This window comes from Bos mutus, chromosome 27, assembly GCF_027580195.1.
Source record: "Bos mutus isolate GX-2022 chromosome 27, NWIPB_WYAK_1.1, whole genome shotgun sequence".
In the NCBI taxonomy this organism is placed as follows: Eukaryota; Metazoa; Chordata; class Mammalia; order Artiodactyla; family Bovidae; genus Bos; species Bos mutus.
The window spans coordinates 10,765,689-10,787,317 of NC_091643.1; the positions used below are offsets into that span (position 1 = coordinate 10,765,689).

At 37.2% G+C, this 21,629-nt stretch overlaps 1 protein-coding gene across 1 annotated transcript in view; it reads left to right on the top strand.

Moving 5' to 3' along the window:
• Positions 1-21,629, top strand: part of LOC102264963 (A disintegrin and metallopeptidase domain 3) — a 119,879-nt gene that overhangs the window by 12,038 nt on the left and 86,212 nt on the right. Inside the window, exons 4-6 of the mRNA XM_070364106.1 lie at positions 7,689-7,767; positions 14,101-14,177; positions 14,650-14,803. Coding sequence (XP_070220207.1) covers positions 7,689-7,767; positions 14,101-14,177; positions 14,650-14,803 — 310 coding nt within the window. The remainder of the gene's footprint in view (positions 1-7,688; positions 7,768-14,100; positions 14,178-14,649; positions 14,804-21,629) is intronic.

A 21,629-nucleotide genomic window follows, 5' to 3' on the forward strand; every position in this document is an offset into this window, starting at 1 on the left:
GGGTTACAGTTCATGGGGTTTCAGTGTCAGACATAAGTGAGTGACTGAGCACTACTGCACACTTACTTTTGCCAAAGTCATGTTGGATGAATTGATTTCAACAGAGGCTTAAAAAGGTTCTCATGGTTTTCTGCTCTCCATCTTTATCTGTCATCCCCATGAGAATATGTTTTGGCTAAGCTTGCTGAAAGATTAAAGACATGCGGATCATAGCCAAAGTGTTCTATTTATGCCTGCTGCTGTTAAGTCACTTCAGCCGTGTCCAACTCTGCACGACCCCATAGACGGCAGCCCACCAGGCTCCCCTGTCCCTGGGATCTCCAGGCAAGAACACTGGAGTGGGTTGCCATTTCCTTCTCCAATGCATGAAAGTGAAAAGTGAAAGTGAAGTCACTCAGTTGTGTCCAACTCTTAGCGACTCCATGGACTGCAGCCTACCAGGCTCCTCCATCCATGGGATTTTCCAGGCAAGAGTACTGTGGGTTGCCATTCCCTACATCAGCCAATATTCAGCTGAATCCTGTACCACTGAGCAAGCCTGGCCAGTTAGCAGAGTTGTCATGGCTACTGGCACATGACCCAAAAGTGTGAGCAGTAGGTACATTTTGTTTTACCGTATATGGTTGTGGTTGTTCATAATGGAACATTATGCATAATATCATTTGTTGAGATTCATTCATATTGATGTGTGCAAAGTGGGTTTTAATGCATATGTCGCCATCAAATCAATATATCTCATAAATTATTTATCCTCCCTTATTTACAACAAGAAAGCTTTCTAGTTGACATCCCTGGACATGACTTCCCAGGCCTCAGTGTAGCTATTGCATTATAAATAAGAAAATTCTTAAGTGTTATATACTGCCAGTTTTTTTTTTTTCTTCAAAACCTTTATAACTAATTTTTATGACAATAAATTAAAGGATATTTGTTTTCTACATTCTCAACCAAATGCATATATTCACTCATTTTTGTTAATTAGTGGATAACAAATACTATTTTATTGTTGCTTTAATATGCCATTCCCTGGTTGTTAATAACATGTAGTGTCTTTCCCAGTCAAAATGTACAGTTCTCATTGACTTGCTTCCCGTAAGATTTTAAGGTAATTAGTTTCTATTCATTCAGTCAGTCCAATTCAGGTCAGTCGCTCAGTCGTGTCCGACTCTTTGCGATCCCATAGACCACAGCACGCCAGGCCTCCCTGTCCATCACCAACTCCCGGAGTTTCTCTAAACTCATGTCCATTGAGTCGGTGATGCCATCCAACCATCTCATCTTCTGTCATCTTCTTCTTCCACCTTCAATCTTTCCCAGCATCAGGGTCTTTTCAACCAAATGCATATATTCAACCAAATGCATATAACCAAACTCTGGTCTTTTCAGAGTCAGCTCTTCGCATCAGGTGGCCAAAGTATTGTCTTTTATTCATTAGTTTTGAGTTATTTATATTCTATGTATGGCTTTATCTTTCTGTTTTTCTACTTTTTGCTCCATCATCAACTTGTGAGAAGTTTTGTTTTCTCTGGCTATTACCACTTAATCTTTTCTATAGTTGTGAAAATAGCATGTTGAATACTGATGTTTCCTCCTATGTTTTGGGGATTTATTGCTATAAAAAAGAATTTTCAAATAATCCTCATATTCATATTTTTTCTTATAGGTTCTCATGTTCTTCTCTTGTGTCTCTCAGATCCTAAAGTGATACCAAAACATCCTATATTTTTTAAAATTGTCTTTCCATTCGAAATGTAAATCCACTACTTTCAGTTTCTTTATCAGCTCTATTTGCATTTTCCTTCTTTTTTGAAACACTTTTTAATTGCAGTTTTCTGCTGACTCAGGTATTATTTAGTTAGAATATTTTCTAGTTAAATTATTTTCTTCAGAAGGAATATGCAAATAGCATGCGTCCCTAATACAGATCTGTGGATGTCTTTTTGTTCTCATAATTGAATAACATTTTGGCAATGTGTTGAATTTGTGAGTCATATTTCTTTTCTATAAATTTTTGTAATTTGATACAGTCTATTTTAAGTTTTCCAGTATGTTTTCTTTGTATAGGTGGGTGTGAGTTTCTGTGTATATGTATGTATATTACATTAATACTCCCTGAAATATCCAAAGTCCCTTAATGTTTTCTTTTTAATTTTCAGCCCATATACCTTATTTTCTTCCATGGGGAATTTATGCTTTCATCCTGCATCTTATTTCTCTGTGCTGTATATCATATTCTATAACTATGATCAAATCTTTATTTTTGACGTGCATTCTGCCAGCATCTTTCTTTATTGGCTAAACCTTTAATTATGTTTACAGTAAGCAAATTTTCTTGGATACATTTATTCGATTCCTTAATATTAACTGTCTGCCAATGCAGGAGACAGAAGAGATGTGGATTTGATTCCTGAGTTGGGACTGTCCCCTGGAGGAAGGCATGGCAGCCCACTCAAGTAACGTTGCTTTCAAAATTTCAAAATCTCATGGAAAAAGGAGACCAGTGGACTATAGTCTGTAGAGTCAAAGAGCTGAACACAGCTGAAGGGACATAGCATTCACACGTCGTGTATTTTAGTTTCATATTATCTTTTTTTTTTTTTCCTTCTCCAAATGGTCTGCTTGGAAAGCTTATTAATTTTTCTTGAATTTAAGACTGTTCTTGTCCATCAGTGCTAGTTCATTAGAAGCTAGCTTTTAAATTTTGCCTTTGATTTGTTTTTCAATTTCCTTTTTTTGGACGTTGTTTTTCTTTCAGTGCTCACTTGTATTTCCCTTATGTGCTTAGTTGCTCAGTCATGTCTGACTCTTTGCAACCCCATAGGCTATAACCCAGCAAGCTCCTCTGTCCATGGGATTCTCCAGGCAAGAACACTGGAGTGTGTTGCCATTCCCTCCTCCAGGGAGGCTTCCCAACCCAAGGATCGAACCCAAGCCTCCTGCATTGCAGGCAGATTCTTTACCATCTGAGTTACCAAGGAAGCTTGATTTTCCTTATATCACTGATGAAGGCAGATTGGTGTGTTGTTTCATATAAAAAAGCAAAAGGTGTGGTTTTGGTAAAGAGCCTAGGATGAATAAACTTACAAACTAATTTTTTCTCATTTTAATAATTCTTGTCAAATATCTGTGAAGGTTTTTACTTCTGATTTCTTTTTTTCCAGGAATTACTGTTGGATTCCCACTCTGCCACCTCCTTTTAAATGCTTACAGTTATAAAATGTAGCTCTGCCCTTGTTCCAGAATTCATGTTCTAGATGCTTTCACCTAAACCCATATGGGCCATTCAGATTCTTTAATCATTATATACACTGATATATAAAGATATACATAGTATATCATTTCAGTATATATATATATGTATATATGTGTATATATATATAATATATTTGAATCTTTTTGTCTTATACATCATTACAAATTAACTATACTTCACTAACAATCTTTTTAAAAAAAAAGAATGAGAGCAAATAAAGTAGATATGAATTGAAAAGTAGTGATTGTAAAGTAATTAACCTCCAATTAAAATAAATAAATTAATATTTTAAATAAATAAAAACAACAAAAAAAGAAAAGTAGTGATGAAGAAAGCACTCTGTTAATGCTTTAGTTTCTCTCTATCCTGGTGTTCAGAGGCTTCCTGATGTTTGGAATCCTTGAGAAATCTAGGGTCCTTGGACTCTTTAGTCAGTAGAAATTGTTAAGTGGCCAGACAAGGAATTCAGGCAAGGCTTTGTTGAGACTGGCGCTGCAGCAGGAGGGAGTGAAAACAAGCAACAGGTTCCCTTGCTCACTCTCTGAGGAGGGCAAGCTGGTTCCTCATGTGAGGTGAAAGTCAGGGGGGACTGGTGGTCCAAGGCCACTCTGCTCACCACAGGAGAGGCCAATGAATCCATGAGATGAGGGACTGAGGCAAGGAAGAGACTTTATTTGGGGAGCCAGCTGACCGAGAAGATGGCAGGCTAGCACTTCAAAATAACCGTGTTATTGGGGTCTGGATGCCAGATTCTTTTATAGATCAGAGATGGGGGGAGGTGAGGTAGCAAAGTAAAAAGACCTTGAATCTTGGAAACACCTCCTAGAATGCCAAGTCTCAGGCAGAGGATGTGTTAATTTCTTCCTTCCTGCCATCTACAGCACGTGGTTCTGAACAAAGGCACTCCAGTTTACAGTCAGTCAGAGGGGCAGGATTCTCTGAGGCAGGCCATTCAATTATAGTAACAAAAGCAATGAAAAGCAAGTCACAGAAACAGTTCCAACATGGAGTCAGAATTGGCTTCTTTTGCAACAGTTTGCAGGTTCCCTTGGTGGTGCTGTGTACAAGCATCATGCACAGATCAGATCAGATCAGTCGCTCAGTTGTGTCTGACTCTTTGTGACCCCGTGAATTGCAGCACGCCAGGCCTCCCTGTCCATCACCAACTCCCAGAGTTCACTCAGACTCATGTCCATCGAGTCAGTGATGCCATCCAGCCATCTCATCCTCTGTCATCCCCTTCTCCTCTTGCCCCCAATCCCTCCCAGCATCAGAGTCTTTTCCAATGAGTCAACTCTTCACATGAGGTGGCCAAAGTACTGGAGTTTCAGCTTTAGCATCATTCCTTCCAAAGAAATCCCAGGGCTGATCTCCTTTAGAATGGACTGGTTGGATCTCCTTGCAGTCCAAGGGCCTCTCAAGAGTCTTCTCCAACACCACAGTTCAAAAGCATCAATTCTTCGGCGCTCAACCTTCTTCACAGTCCAACTCTCACATCCATACATGACCACAGGAAAAACCATAGCCTTAACTAGACAGACTTTTGTTGGCAAAGTAATGTCTCTGCTTTTGAATATGCTATCTAGTTTGGTCATAACTTTCTTTTCAAGGAGTAAGCGTCTTTTAACTTCATGGCTGCAGTCACCATCTGCAGTGATTTTGGAGCCCCCCCAAAATAAAATCTGACACTGTTTCCAATGTTTCCCCATCTATTTGCCATGAAGTGATGGGACCGGATGCCATGATCTTCGTTTTCTGAATGTTGAGCTTTAAGCCAACTTTTTCACTCTCCACTTTCACTTTCATCAAGAGGCTTTTGAGTTCCTCTTCACTTTCTGCCATAAGGGTGGTGTCATCTGCATATCTAAGGTGATTGATATTTCTCCCGGCAATCTTGATTCCAGCTTGTGTTTCTTCCAGTCCAGCGTTTCTCATGATGTACTCTGCATATAATTTAAATAAACAGGGTGACAATATATAGCCTTGACGTACTCCTTTTCCTATTTGGAACCAGTCTGTTGTCCCATGTCCAGTTCTAACTGTTGCTTCCTGACTTGCGTACAAGTTTCTCAAGAGGCAGATCAGGTGGTCTGGTATTCCCATCTCTTTCAGAATTTTCCATAGTTTACTGTGATCCACACAGTCAAAGGCTTTGGCATAGTCAATAAAGCAGAAATAGATGTTGTTCATCACAGCACTGTTTATAATAGCCAGGACATGGAAGCAACCTAGCTGTCCATCAGCAGATGAATGGATAAGAAAGCTATGGTACATATACACAATGGAATATTACTCAGCCATTAAAAAGAATACATTTAAACCAGTTCTAATGAGGTGGATGAAACTGGAACCTATTATACAGAGTGAAGTAAGCCAGAAAGAAAAACACCAGTACAGTATACTAACGCATATATATGGAGTTTAGAAAGATGGTAACAATAACCCTGTGTACGAGACAGCAAAAGAGACACTGATGTATAGAACAGTCTTATGGACTCTGTTGGAGAGGGAGAGGGTGGGAAGATTTGGGAGAATGGCATTGAAACATGTATAATATCATGTATGAAATGAGTTGCCAGTCCAGGTTCGATGCACGATACTGGATGCTTGGGGCTGGTGCACTGGGACGACCCAGAGGGATGGTATGGGGAGGGAGGAGGGAGGAGGGCTCAGGATGGGGAACACATGTATACCTGTGGCGGATCCATTTCGATATTTGGCAAAACTAATACAATATTGTAAAGTTAAAAAAAAAAAAGAAATAGATGTTTTTCTGGAACTCTCTTGCTTTTTCCATGATCCAGCAGATGCTGGCAATTTGATCTCTGCTTCCTCTTCCTTTTCTAAAACCAGCTTGAACATCAGGAAGTTCACACTTCACATATTGCTGAAGCCTGGCTTGGAGAATTTTGAGCATTACTTTACTAGCGTGTGAGATGAGTGCAATTGTGTGGTAGTTTGAACATTCTTTGGCATTGCCCTTCTTTGGGATTGGAATGAAAACTGACCTTTTCCAGTCCTGTGGCCACTGCTGAGTTTTCCAAATTTGCTGGCATATTGAGTGAAGCACTTTCACAGCATCATCTTTCAGGATTTGGAATAGCTCAACTGGCATTCTATCACATCCACTAGCTTTGTTTGTAGTGACGCTTTCTAAGGCTATACCTTGCTTTTTCTCCTGGCACCTCAGAAGTGGTAGTCACTTTGTGGCCTTTTTGTGTCTAATTTGTTCATACTTACCCAGACTGCTCATGCAGTCAGTTATTTTTAGTCCCTTATAGTTCCTTTATCATTTGTTACTCATGGAGACATTTGCCCAGGTCAAGTACTCCAGTAAAGAGTTCAGGTCCCACCCTATCTCATTCCTACCATAAACATGTTAGATTGTTCCAAGGTAATCAACATCCACCTAGTAAGAAGCTTATAGCTCCAAACTCCATTTATATCACATTTATGTAAAAATAACATATGATATTTAGCCAAAGACTAGAATCCTTCTTCCAAACAAAGACTTTGAGACGTAGTGTGTGGTTCTACAATTTTTCTCCTACTGCTTCAAGAGAAGCAGTTTCCATAGAGGGACCATGTCTTTTCCTAGGTTCCAGAAGGAAGGCATCGTAGAGTTGAATCTGCAGTAACCTTGTAAACAACATTTGTTTTAATTTTAAAGCACTGGGAATTTGGAGGTTGTTTTTTAGCCTAGGATAAGTTATGAAAAAAAATTAATGAAATAAGCATAAATTTTTTTGTTATTTATCAACCCATGGCTGCTTATTAGCAAATTATAACAAAAGCATTTATGCCATGAGATGTATAGATGGTTGAATCTATAAAAACTTTGCTTTGGGTATTGGAAGTCCTGGATTTTATTAAACATCAATCTATGTCATTACAGTGCTCACACTTGTATCTGGTCATTCTGGTTCTTGTTTTTTCTTATATACATAATATGCTATCAGAAAGAAAGGTAGACAATGGAGAGATGAACCCACTTCAGTTCAGTTCAGTCCTTCAGTCTTGCCTGACTCTTTGCGACCCCATGGACTTCAGAACGCCAGGCCTCCCTGTCCATCGTCAACTCCCAGAACTTACTCAAACTCAGGCCATCCAACCGTCTTATCGTCTGTCACCCCCTTCTCCTCTGCCTTCGATCTTTCCCAGCATTAGGGTCTTCTCCAGTGAATCCATTCTTTGCATCAGGTGGCCAAAGTATTGGAGCTTCAGCTTCAGCATCAGTCCTTCCAGTCAATATTTAGGACTGATTTCCTTTAGGATTGGCTGGTTTGATCTTCTTGCAGTCCAAGGAAGCCATTTAATTTTTGCATATTTAAGCTCATAAATTGGAAAGTAATATTTTTTTAAAATGTCATAACTCTGGAAGTTACTTTTATTAATGCTGTTATTAAGACAAAGTTTATTGTTTTGGTTGAATTAGGTCATTTTTAGACTCTAACCTCCTGGTGTATTCATACAACAAATCGAGGGTGTTATATCCAGATTCTTCATTTATAAAGGTAAGTTTTACTTTATGTTTTGTAGATTTTTATCCTTTTGTGGTAAAGACATCATTGGTGGGAAGAATGAGCCTCCCTTATGCTCAGCCAGATTGTTGGGCAAGCAGATTGATCACAAACCCAAACATAATGTGGCTGTTGCTATGAAAACATGTTGAATAGAATGAGCATTTCAGAATGTGAAACTCAGGAATCACTTAATTGAAAAGGTCATTTACATTCTCTGGAAGTAGTTGTAGGAATTTGAGAGCAGAAAGAAGTGGGAAAAGGAACTCAAAAGCCTCTAAATACAGGGTAAAGTTTTGATGAAAGTGTCATAGAAGCTGAGCAGTGGAGGGAACAGCGGAAACCACTTCACAGAAAGAGCACAGAAAAATAAAGCTGCAATAGCATATTGAGTACTAAATCGTAATATGTTTACATGAAAACCACAGGAATTTGAATTATATCCCCCAATGCAGATAAGAGTCAAAAAAATGTTTAAAAGAATATGAAGAAGTTAGCTTTAGTCTAAGATATGTATTTTGCCAGACTAGATGATGGAGAAGATAGGAATGCGAGTGTTTGTTCAAATTCTGTTGCTGTGCTACAATTCAGAGAGAATGATGTTTAAAATATGGTAACCAGGACAGCATTTCTCTTTCTCACCACCTGCAAGTAGAAAGTAGGACAGAATTCATGAGGCACCTGGTTTCAGACATTAGACAGTTAAAAGAAAAATCAGAGATTCTTCCTCTGACAGAAAGGAAGCACAGAGGGTGGGTCTCACACTGAACTTGGTCCTCTGACTAGGAATAATGTCTTAACTATAGTACAAGAGTTGAATCAAATAGGACTTCTTACGAGTTTGGATTTTCTGAATTGTAGGGATAACGTATTCCCTACAATTGGATAATGTTAGATATAGGTTTTTGGGTTTTTTTGTTTAATATGGTCTTTACAAAGTTAAGGAAATTCACTGTTCCTAGATTGGTAAGAATCTGTTTGTTTTTCTGCCCCATGATGGGGATTGTAATTAATTGTATAAGATGGCTTTTCTGTATTAGTTGATATGATCATATGATGTTGAGATAGTGTATTGCTTTGACTGATTCTCAAATATTGATACAATACCTAGAAAATATCTTTCATACCTAGAAAAATCCAAACTTGGTCTTGTTGTATGAAATTTTTATTCATGCCTGGATTTGATTTGCTAACAATTTTTTGAGAATTTTGGGGGTCAAATTTCATGAAAAACATTGGTCTATGATTTTCTTTTTTTGTCGTGACTTTGTCTAATTTTTAGATTAGAGTAATACTGGCCTCATTAAATACATCAAAAAGTAATGCATTCTCTTTTGCTTTTCAGGAGGACATTGTATAAAATACTTGTTAATTCTTAAGGTACTTGGTAAAATTCTACAGTGAAATCCCTGGGCTTTGGGATTTTGCATGTGTGTGTGTTGGGAGCTATTACATTAGCAATTCAATTTTTTAATAGTTATAGGCTATTTTATTTATCTGTTTTTTTTTTTAATTGCTTTGGAAGGTTGTAGTTTTTTAAGTAATTGGTCTGTATCATCTTGGGGGCATTTCTGCATGGAATTTTGTAATAGTATTTATTATTCTTTTAATGACTTACAGGAGCTTTAGTGATGTGTTGGTTGATTTCAATCATTGATGATATGTGACTCCTCTTTTCTTAACTGTCAGTCTTACTAGAGATTTTTCAATCTATTGCACATATCAAAGAACAGACTGTTTTCTTGCTTTGATTTTCTTTACTGTTATTTTCAATGTCACAGCTTTTTGCTGTGTTTCTTTTCTCCCTGATACCTTGCTTCAGGTTTATTTGGCTCTTCTTATTCTAATATGTTAAGGACAAAACTTAATAGGTGACCATTCATCTGGAAAAGATTGAGGGAAAGAGAAGGCTTAATGTCATTTGAATCAGGAAATGTGATACCTCAGCCTTACCTTTTCGGATTTGTGTGTGGATACATAAGAATTTCAGGATCATTTTTTCTGGTTCTGTGAAAAATGCCATTAGATATTGTATAGGAATCACATTGAATTTGTAGATTGCTTTAGGTGGTATGGGTATTATCACCATAAGAATTCCTCCAGTCCATGATCACTGGATCTCTTCCCATTGTGTCATAATTTCTTTCATCACTGTACTATAGGTTTAGAGTACAGGTCTTTCTCTTCTTGGTTTAATTTAATCAAAAAAATTTATTCTTTTGGATGCTATTGTAAGTGGAATTGTTTTGTTAATTTCTCTTTCTGACAGTTTGTTAGTTTGTAGAAACACAAATGATTTTCATATGTTAACTTTATACTCTGTAGCATTGCTCAATTTACCAATATTTTTCTTCTTTAACCTATGTAGTAATTGCTTTTATTACTTGAATTTTGAACGTGGAACCTCCTTTGCATATCTGGGATAAATCCCACTTGGTTTTGGTTTACAATTTTTAAATTTATTGTTGATTTTTATTTCCTAATATGTTGTTGAGAATTTTTGCATATATGCTCATAAGAGATTTTAATGTGTAGCTCTTTTTTTTTAAGTGTTATTGGTTGTTTTGGTTTTAGTATAACATTGGCCCACATAGCATGAGTTAGAAGTATTTGTTCTGTTTCTATATTCTGAAGGAATGTGTAGAGATTTGATATGGTTTACTCAAGTGTTTGGCAGAATTCAACAGTGACAACATCTGGGCCTGCCTGCTGCTTTGTGATTTGGCAGGTGATCAATTTTATTCAACTTCTTTAAGAGAATCAGACGTCGTCAGATTGTCTATTTCCTCTTACATGAGGTTTGACAAATGGTGTGTTTCAAGTAGTTGGGCCATTTTATCCAGGATTTCAAATTGGTGGACATAGAGTTGTTTATCTCATTCCTTTATTATTCTTTTAATGTACATGAGGCTATAGTTAAGATACTTCTTTTATACTACTGATGTCAGTAATTAGTATCATCTTTCTTAGCACGCCTGGCAAGAGGTTTATCAATTCTAAATCTTTCTTTGCTGTTGCTTACTTCGGATTCAATTTGCTTTTCTTTTTTTCTAGTTTCCAAAGTGGAAACTTTAATTACTGTCCCATAACTCCTGTAAGATTTGATCACTTTCTACTGTCTTCCTTTGCTCCTTTGATCTGCTGGAGTTGAACTGAGTCTTTCTTCTGTCTGATGCAATCTGCTGTTGAAGACTTCTACTGAATTTTTTCAGTTCAGTTATTATTCTATGGCTTCCCTGGTGGCTTAGTGGTAAAGAACCTGCCTGCCAATGCAGGAGACGGGTTCAATTTATGAGGTAAGAAAACCACTTGCAGAAGGAAATGGCAATCCACTCCAGCATTCTCATCTGGAAAGTCCCATGGGCAGAAGAGTCAGGTGGGCTACAGTCCTTGGGGTAGCAAGAGTTGGACACGACTTGGCAAGTAAACAACAGCAGCAATTATTCTACAGCTCCATGATTTCTGTTTGATACTTTTAATATTTTATCTGTTTTTTTTTTTCAAACTCTCACTTGGTTCATGCATTGTTCTCCTAACCTCAATGAGCATCTTTATGGGAAAATCTTCATTTTTAATTTTTTATTAGGTACATTAATTTTATTTCACTAGTGTCAGTTTCAGCCTGTATCTTGTTCCTTTGTTTGAAATATCATTTCCTTATTCCTCATTTTACTTACCACTCTACTTTGGTGTCTGCTCATTAGGAAAGCAGTCCCCTCACAGGGTCTTCATGAGACCTTCCATGTACAGAAGGACACCCCCACAAACCAGCCCGGCCAGTGATTTGGGGGTCCTCTACCAGCGGTTTCTCTCTTCAGGTAGAAGCAGACCTCTGTGGGGTTTTCCTGCTCTGGCTCTGTCTCAGAAGGGATGCTCTGTCATCCCAGGTCAGTGCCTCTGTTCTCCCGCAGACTGTACCACGGCTACAGTGCTGCAAGATCGGAGGGACAGATGCTGGTTCTTGGGGTAGTGCTGGTGAAGAGGGAGCACTGCATTCAATCCGTAGACGATTGTCTCCTGCAGTGGAGGCAGAGAGGTGGGCTTTTTCTTCTTCTCACTCTGTGATGAGTGTGGACAAGCAGGGAAGGGAGTCAGTGGTGTCAAGTAACCCAAGCCACGATCTCCATTGCGCTTTGGGTGACTGGACTGCCCAGGTTTGGTGACCCTGTTGCTTGCGTATTCTCCTCAAAAACACTGGGGCACTGCTTGCTTGAACAACACCCTCTTCTGGTCAATCTGGAAGCTAGATTATCTCTTTCTAATTTAATCTAATCTCTGGGGCAGATTCTCTGGTGAACAGGCATCCCAAATCTCCCTACTGGTTTTGGTGCATCTGATGTTGCATTCACCAAAAGATGTGCACAAGCCAGTCTGTTATTTCATTGTCTCTCACAGATGGAATTGGTGCATTAATTGCCACTCACTTGGTGTATTTATTGGAGGATAGCAGATCTAGGGATTTCTAAACCACCATATTTTGACCAGTATTAAGCCTTTATTTCTTTGAATAATTTTTCTACTCTGCTAATTCTTTCTGGTTCTCCTTCGTGGATTCTGACATATATTTTAAAATGTTTGGTAATGTTCCATGTGTTCTTGAAACTCTATTCACTTTCTTAATTAATTTTCCTGTGATTTATATATTGGGTAAATTTTATGCATCTGTCTCAAGTTCATTGATTCCATCCCTTGTCATCTGCACTCTGCATTTGTTCCTACCCAGTTTGGGTTGTTTTCTTTGTTTGTTTGGGTTTTTTAAATTATATTATTTGGTTCTAATTTCTTAGTTGTTATTTTTAATAGCTTCTATTTCATTTCTGAAATTTCCTTATTCTTTCAGCTGTTTCAGGATGCTTTTAAAATGTTCATTGAATGAGTATTTTCACAGCTGCTTTAAAATCCATTGAATCATTCCAGCATGTGGCTAATCTCAATATGCAGCATGTGGTGTCTTCTCCCATTTTGTTGTGATATTCTTGGTTCTTGATATAGTATATAGTTTTAGATTGTATGCTTGTCATTGAAATCTTCTATTGTTGAAGACAATCACCCAGTTTAAGTTCAAATTTAGTGTGCTTGTTGCTCCAGTGACCATTTAGCCTTCTTGGAACTTTTGATATTATTTTGTTGTCCGTCATTCTTCCTGGCTTATGTGGAGCTCACTGGATCTCTGCCAGGGCAGCCCATGGCAGAAAAAGTTTCTTTCCTGGGCCACCCTCTGTTGCTTCGTAATGTTGGTTGATGAGGGAACCATATAATGGAGAACATTTCTTCTAGCTGTATGTCAGTCACTGGCTATCAATATGCTTCTCAGTCTGTCTCTGCTAGTGCCCTTGAGAGAGGAAAGTTTTTAATCTAGGCCACTCTTTGCTGCTTTGAGTTTGGAGTGTTGAGAGTTATCTCACGAGGATCATTTTCTCTTATTGGGCATGCAAGGCCAGGAGATGCATAAACTGTGATGCTGTCTTCTGCTGGATAAAATGTTGGGACCTGGTTTGCATTCTACATCTTTGTGAAGATTTGTGGCATAGTTTACTGACACCACTGTGGGCAGAACTGGCTGCTATGTTGTCTGACAGTGGAATGTGTATGCTCTGCCACTATCGGTTGGAGATAGGAGTTAAGTCGAGTATTGAGATGAGTGAATGCTTACTGATGGATTTGTATGTATGGACACTAATGCCATAGAATCACATCCATACATGAGAATGTGATGATAATAGCATGTTCATAGTCCAGGATTAACTGAGGAACAAGGCTGATTCTAGATATCACTACACTTCTTAAGGAAGAGAAGGAAATATTCAGTACAAGACTGTATCAGTGGAGAACGTAGGAAGAGTAATGTTTTAAAAGTCCATTGAGAAGAGACTTTCAAGTAAGGATGATCAACATGGTGAGATACTAAAAAATAGTGAAGAAATGTCAGTTAAGATAGTTTGGTCTTACTTAGAATGAAACAAATGAAATGCCCACCGTGGAAGTCAAATTAATGCTGGTGATTACCTTGAGGTAGCATTTTTAGACTATATATTCAAAATGTGGACTGAGAACGACAAGATATAGATCAGAATGTTATTTATGAAAAGTTCAGATTTACAGCAAAAATCACTTTGGAAAGAATAGGAGTTGTGATTATTTATAGTTAGAAGAGTGTCAAGGGGAAAAGACTGTAGAAAGATAAAAAGGAAATGAAGTGTCTGTTGAATTGTATCATGGAATGCTTAAATTTGATATTTGATGATGTCTAGGATGAGGGTTATCAAAAAAATCAAACTCTTTGTTTACTAATCATTACCAATGTATCTTTATATTACTCCTGTGCAGGGCCATTGCTTTTATCAAGGATATGCCACAGAGATTCCAAATTCAGTTGTGACACTTAGTACCTGTTCTGGACTCAGGTAATGACCTATTCCAGAGATGTACCATAGTCGATATCTAGTGTATCCTTTAACTTTTAGAAACTTCTTGAAGGGTAGATGGAAGACAAAGAAAATAGACACTGACACTGTGACACTGTTTCTTCTCATCTACTTTCTGTGCCTGCTTGTCTTATCTTTTCCACTATACTCTTTGTGTCTCTCCCAGGCTTGCAATTATAAAATTCATTCAGAAATAGCTGTCATTGGAATGAGAAATATCCCTATTACTGAGCCACTCTAGAACTGCAATGACTCTTAAATGCTATAATAGATAGAAGGAGGTAGAAAATTGGGTTTACACGTTGATGGAAGTAGGATGGGGCTATTATTAGATATTAGATGACAAAAGCATTATCAAATTTCTACTTAATGTTTTCTTTTAATATTTATTTATGTTTATTATTAAGAAATCCATACTTTTAATTTCTTTGTTATGTGTTTCAATATTAAGGGGATTATTGCAGTTTGAGAATGTCAGTTATGGAATTGAACCACTGGAATCTTCAACTACATATGAGCATGTTATTTATCCGTTCAGAGATAAAAAAAGTGATTTTTCTCCCATATCTGCAGATCAATCCTACAAAATTCTTGTGAAATCAAATGTAAGTAACTCGTGTATGCAAATTGTGATAAACATATTCACATTGATATCTGTTACATTTGGAAAACAAATTTAAAGTAATACTGGTTATAATAAAGCCTCTCTTATAAGGTATTTATTTTAAATATATTTTGTGTAGTCATAATATTAAAAGTGTAACAGCTGTAAATATATAATTCGAAATTCTCACATATACCTAATTTTAAGTATTTTCTGCAGATATTCCTTTTAAGTATTTTTATGCAAATATACACAAATATTAAATGAAAATATTAAGTAGAAATTTGATAATGACCTTTGTCATTTAATATCTAATAGTCCCATCTTGCTTGATTAACATGTAAATCCAGTTTTCTACCTTCTTCTATTTATTATTGCATTTAGGAGTCATTGCAATTCTAGGGTAGCACAGTTCCACTCTTAAACTGAATTTCCATCCTAAAAATATAATGGTACTCCAATTTGCTGATTGTAAGTGTCGCCTGTTTTGCCATTTAGTAACTTTATTAACTTTGTAAAAATAAAAGTTAATTTTGATAGAAAATGCAAAAGTACAAACGAGGCAAGAATTGTTCCATATCTCATTGCCTAGACATAGTGTTCTTAGAACTTTGAGGCATTGGTTCTAATTCTTTTACTGTGTCTAGTTATAAAGATGATTTATAAAGGAAGATTTAAGAAAAAAATTATCTAATCATGTATTTTTCTTTGAAATTTCATTTGTGCTATTAAGAGGATAATATAAGTTTTCACTTATCATTAAGTTACATTGCATTTATTATTATCTTAAATGAATGTTAGTTAATATTATTAAAAATTTAAATATAAGCAGAAGGATAATAAGAACTGACCATAATACTATTCTCTAGACAAAAAGCTATTGTGAAATCCAGGACAATCATTTTGATATATTGTTTTTCATATACATATATGTTATATATATATAAATTTAAAACGTATGCTTTATAACATTATGGTATATTTTGCATATTTATATTCTTAACTTCAATCAAGAAATACTGCATGAATGTACCAGATTTTCGAACATTCACACTTTTCTTAAAAATGCTTTTATCTAGAAATAGGCATATTTCCAAGATTTTTAGATATATATTCTAACTTCCTACTTAGAATGTTTGCACAACTTTACATTTTGCCATCAAAAGTTACGAAAATGAAACTCTGTCCACATATTCATATCAAAATTGGATATCCTGTTTAGAGAGGCAAAACAAAATTATAATATGAAATGTGAATTTAATTTTTTATGATCTTCATATCATTATTGCTTTAATATTTTTTATTTTGCCAAAAATACTAGTACAAGTGCAGATTTTAAAAATTACCCTTTCAGAATGTCATAAAAATGATAAAATATAGTTATATATAGAAATGAAAATGTCCTTTTTAATAGAACTGAGATGTGACTCCCAACCCTATGCCATCTGCCTGTTGCAGTACAACACTGACACAGTTGAAGACCATTTTCAAAACTGAAGCAGAGCATTGTCACATAAAATAACTTAAAAGGTTTCCATGAACCCTCCTCTATGGCAGTGGGAAAACCCAAATGGATTGACATGTTATGGCAAAGACAAATAGCCCTGCACTTGAACCCCCCAACTTGACTTGAAGAGTCAGCAATAAAAGAGGGGTTGACAGAGGCAAAGGTAACATACAAGAACAGCTGCCATAGCTTGAAGTTCTAGTCAATTAGGCTGTAGCCACAAGTATTTGGCGGAGTAATAAGGCAATGGCACCCCACTCCAGTACTCTTGCCTGGAAAATCCCATGGACGGAGGAGCCTGGTAGGCTGCAGTCCATGGGGTCGCTACGAGTCAGGCACAACTGAGCGACTTCATTTTCTCTTTTCACTTTCATTCATTGGAGAAGGAAATGGCACCCCACTCCAGTACTCTTGCCTGGAGAATCCCAGGGACGGGGGAGCCTGGTGGGCTGCCGTCTATGGGGTCTCACAGAGTCGGACGCGACTGAAGTGCCTTAGCAGCAGCAGCATATTATCTTTTTATATTTAAATCTTCTCATCTGTAAAAATTCAGTAATAAAAATAATACCCAAGTCACACGGGTACTTTAAAGTTTCAATAAATTTGTAATTAAAAATTACTTAGCATAGTATGTCAGAAATGTAAGTGATTGATGAATATCAATAAATATTGCTCCTCCTACTACTATTAGTATTTGCTACCAGTAGTTTCTCATGTACTGAAACAAGGTAATTGGAGCTAAATATGGAAAATTTGGATACAAAATAGAATGCAATATGAAATAAAAGACACTAAAATTTCAGAACTAAGAAGAAACCAGGGATGTCACTGCTGTTACTGATTGGTGGCCCAAGACTGGGGACCCTTGCACAAGGCAACTACTGAAATGTCTTTTTAACTGTGAGTCCAAATACCTAAGGAAATGATATTAAGGGTGGGTCTAGGAAGACAGGTGGTTGAAAATAAGTTTAAAAATACATATAAAACCTAATTTCCTCTCCTAAACAATTGTTTCTGCTGTAAACTCACAGCTGGTCTAAGACTCTTTTCTTGTGTGGAATGTGTGAAGTGGGGTCACCAGGCATAGATGTCTTTGTAAATCATAATAGAAGGTGGTTATACCAAAATTTGTGTGAATATATTAAACTTGACACACTAGATGTTGGGAAATGGTTTTAAACATTCTAAGATGTTCATTAGAATCCAGGAGGGAATTGAACCACCCCAAAGAATCAAAACTAAGTATGTTGACAGCAAGGTTTCCCATTAAACATTCCAGATAATTTACCCTCTCTGAAGACAGCAGCCCATAACCTCCATATGTGGTCATGGATGTTGCAATATGCTGTCAATACCTAATATGAAGAAGCACTAGACACAGGATGAAACAATTTAATATGGTAGATATTGTCATGGAAAAATTCAAAATGTTTAATCTTGAGGCACTAAGGAATGGAGAGAGAGAGTGAAGAAAGCAACATGACAATATACTCAGAGAGGTGTGCTATGCTTAGTCTCTCAGTCATGTCCGACTCTTTGTGAACCCATGGACTGCAGCCCATCAGGCTCCTCTGTCCATGGGATTCTCCAGGCAATAACACTGAAATGGGTTGCCATGTCCTCCTCCAGGGGATTTTTCCAACCCAGGGATCAAACCCAGGTGTCCCACATTGCAGGCAGATTGTTTACTGATTAAGCCCCTAGGGAAGCCCATACTCAGAAAGGGTGAAGAAAATATTTCATCCACAAAATAAGAACAGAGCACCGTTTAAAAAATAAAATTCAGCAGATAACAGTTCTTGGGAATTAAAAGCATGCTACACAGGTGTAAAAACAGGAAAGTTCATCACAGAAAATTCCAGAAATCACACACAACTAAAGTATAAACAAAAATGACAAGGAAATTTGAGAGATAAGATATGCAATTAAAATAGCAATGCAGGTGATGTAGTATGAGTTCCAATACAAATGAAATTGAGAATCAAAATGATTTAAGCAGGGGTTCTGAATCAGCATTTTTAAATATCTGATTTCTTCTGTATAAACACAATGTAGAATGGCATGAAACTACTTAGCACCAATATTGAAGATTGAAAGGCAACACAAAAATTACTTAAAATAAGGCAAGGTAGTTTTCAGCCTGTAATTATTTACCCAGTCAGAACTATATAACTGATATTTTTCATTAAAACCATTTCTTTCCTCCCTATTGTTAATACCCTTCCTAATGTGTAAAACAAACCACACTTAGAATAACAGAGAGAGACTCTAATCTCACCAGGAATGAGAAGATTAACAGGCCACAACACAACCACATTTCTAAGGAGTAGTTGTCAAATACACTGAATTATCTGTCAAATCAGGAGATGGGACAACTTTGTAAGCTGTTATCCTCAAACTGTATTCTTCATGAGTAAACACTATTAGGTCAAATACAATGAAGTGATGAATTTCTGTCAGTGGTTTAACATGATATGTGGGCTTTGCTCATGCAAAGACCAAGGTAGATGAAAATGCTAGCTGTTTCCTTTTCCAGCTTCAACTCGGGGCCTCAAAGTGTCCCCAATAGTATTTGAATTCAGATAGGAGTAAAGGGAGAAGACTGTCTGAATCCCCATCTTGATTAACCTGAGCTGAATAGGTATCTCTCACCAACTTCTCTCTCAGAGAAGGAGCAATATCATTCTTGAAAAATTGGTCATTTCTTATGAACCAAATATAGTGTAGGTCAATTATCCCCACCATTTGTTCAACAAAAGTTTGACATGAAAGAAATGAATGTATTCTGAAAGAAGAATACAAAAGTAATAAACATGGGACATAAAAACAAATATAAATATAAAATATAACACAAATTACATGATCTAAAATGAGTTAAAAACAATACTGATATTGTTATATATTTATGTACAGGGTGCCACCTGTTGTTGTAAGACCTTGACAGTATGCCTTTCTTTCCATTTCTTTCTACAATTCTGAGAGCGAGGACAATTATCCCTCTCTTCAGAAGGAAGCAGAGACCTAGAGAGTTCAAATTATTATTGTAAGTTACAGCATTAAAATTCTAGTCTAAATAATACAACCCCAGAGATCCATTCTTTAGTACTCACAAGTCTACGCTTTCACAGTCTGTTTAAAGATCCTGGAAGTGCTCAAGAAATAGACATAAAAGAAAAACAAAGCCATTTTGAAAATGAAAGCCATTGACAATAGAACTGGTGAATAACAGAATAGACATTATCGTAAAACCCTAAGGTAGCTAAAATGGATGGGAATGGGTGAATTTAACTCAGATGACTATTATATCTACTACTGTGGGCAGGAATCCCTTAGAAGAAATGGAGTAGCCATCATGGTCAACAAAACAGTCCGAAATGCAGTACTTGGATGCAATCTCAAAAATGACAGAATGATCTCTGTTCGTTTCCTAGGCAAACCATTCAATATCACAGTAATCCAAGTCTATGTCCCAACCAGTAACACTGAAGAAGCTGAAGTTGAACGGTTCTATGAAGACCTACAAGACCTTTTAGAACTAACACCCAAAAAAGATGTCCTTTTCATTATAGGGGACTGGAATGCACAAGTAGGAAGTCAAGAAACACCTGGAGTAACAGGCAAATTTGACCTTGGAATACGGAATGAAGCAGGGCAAAGGCTAATAGAGTTTTGCCAAGAGCATGCACTGGTCATAGCAAACACCCTCCTCCAACAACACAAGAGAAGACTCTACACATGGACGTCACCAGATGGTCAACACCGAAATCAGATTGATTATATTCTTTGCAGCCAAAGATGGAGAAGCTCTATACAGTCAGCAAAAACAAGACTAGGAGCTGACTGTGGTTCAGATCATGAACTCCCTATTGCCAAATTCAGACTTAAATTGAAGAAAGTAGGGGAAACTACTCAACCATTCAGGTATGACCTAAATCAAATTCCTTATGATCATACAGTGGAGGTGAGAAATAGATTTAAGGGACTAGATCTGATAAACAGAGTGCCTGATGAACTATGGACAGAGGTTCGTGACATTGTACAGAAGATAGGGATTAAGACCATACCCATGGAAAAGAAATGCAAAAAAGCAAAATGGCTGTCTGGGGAGGCCTTAAAATAGCTGTGAAAACAAGAGAAGCAAAATGCAAAGGAGAAAAGGAAAGATATAAGCATCTGAATGCATTGTTCCAAAGAATAGCAAGGAGAGATAAGAAAGCCTTCTTCAGCAATCAATGCAAAGAAATAGAGGAAAACAACAGAATGGGAAAAACTAGAGATCTCTTCAAGAAAATTAGAGATACCAAGGGAACATTTCATGCAAAGATGGACTTGATAAAGGACATAAATGCTATGGACCTAACAGAAGCAGAAGAGGTGGCAAGAAACAATACACAGAAGAACTGTACAAAAAAGATCTTCATGACCAAGATAATCACAATGGTGTGATCACTCACCTAGAGCCAGACATCGTGTCATGTGAAGTCAAGTGGGCCTTAGAAAGCATCACTACGAACAAAGGTAGTGGAGGTGATGGAATTCCAGTTGAGCTATTTCAAATCCTGAAAGATGATGCTGTGAAAGTGCTACACTCAATATGCCAGCAAATTTAAAAAACTCAGCAGTGGCCACAGGACTGGAGAAAGTCCGTTTTCATTCCAATCCCAAAGAAAGGCAAGGTCAAAGAATGCTCAAACTACCGCACAAATGCACTCATCTCACACACTAGTTAAGTAATGCTCAAAATTCTCCAAACCAGGCTTCAGCAATACGTGAACTGTGTGCGAATTTCCAGATGTTCAAGCTGGTTTTGGAAAAGGCAGAGGAACCAGAGATCAAATTGCCAACATCTGCTGGATCATGGAAAAAGCAAGACAGTTCCCAAAAACATCTATTTCTGCTTTATTGACTATGCCAAAGCCTTTGACTGTGTGGATCACAATAAACTGTGGCAAATTCTTAAAGAGATGGGAATACCAGACCACATGGCCTGCCTCTTGAGAAACCTGTATGCAGGTCAGGAAGCAACAGTTAGAACTGGACATGGAACAACAGACTGATTCCAAATAGGAAAAGGAGTACGTCAAGGCTGTACATTGTCACCCTGCTTCTTTAAATTATATGCAGAGTACATCATGAGAAACGCTGGACTGGAAGAAGCACAAGCTGGAATCAAGATTGCCGGGAGAAATATCAATAACCTCAGATATGCAGATGACACCACCCTTGTGGCAGAAAGTGAAGAGGGACTAAAAATAAAAATCCTCTTGATGAAAGTGAAAGTGGAGAGTGAAAAAGTTGGCTTAAAGCTCAACATTCAGAA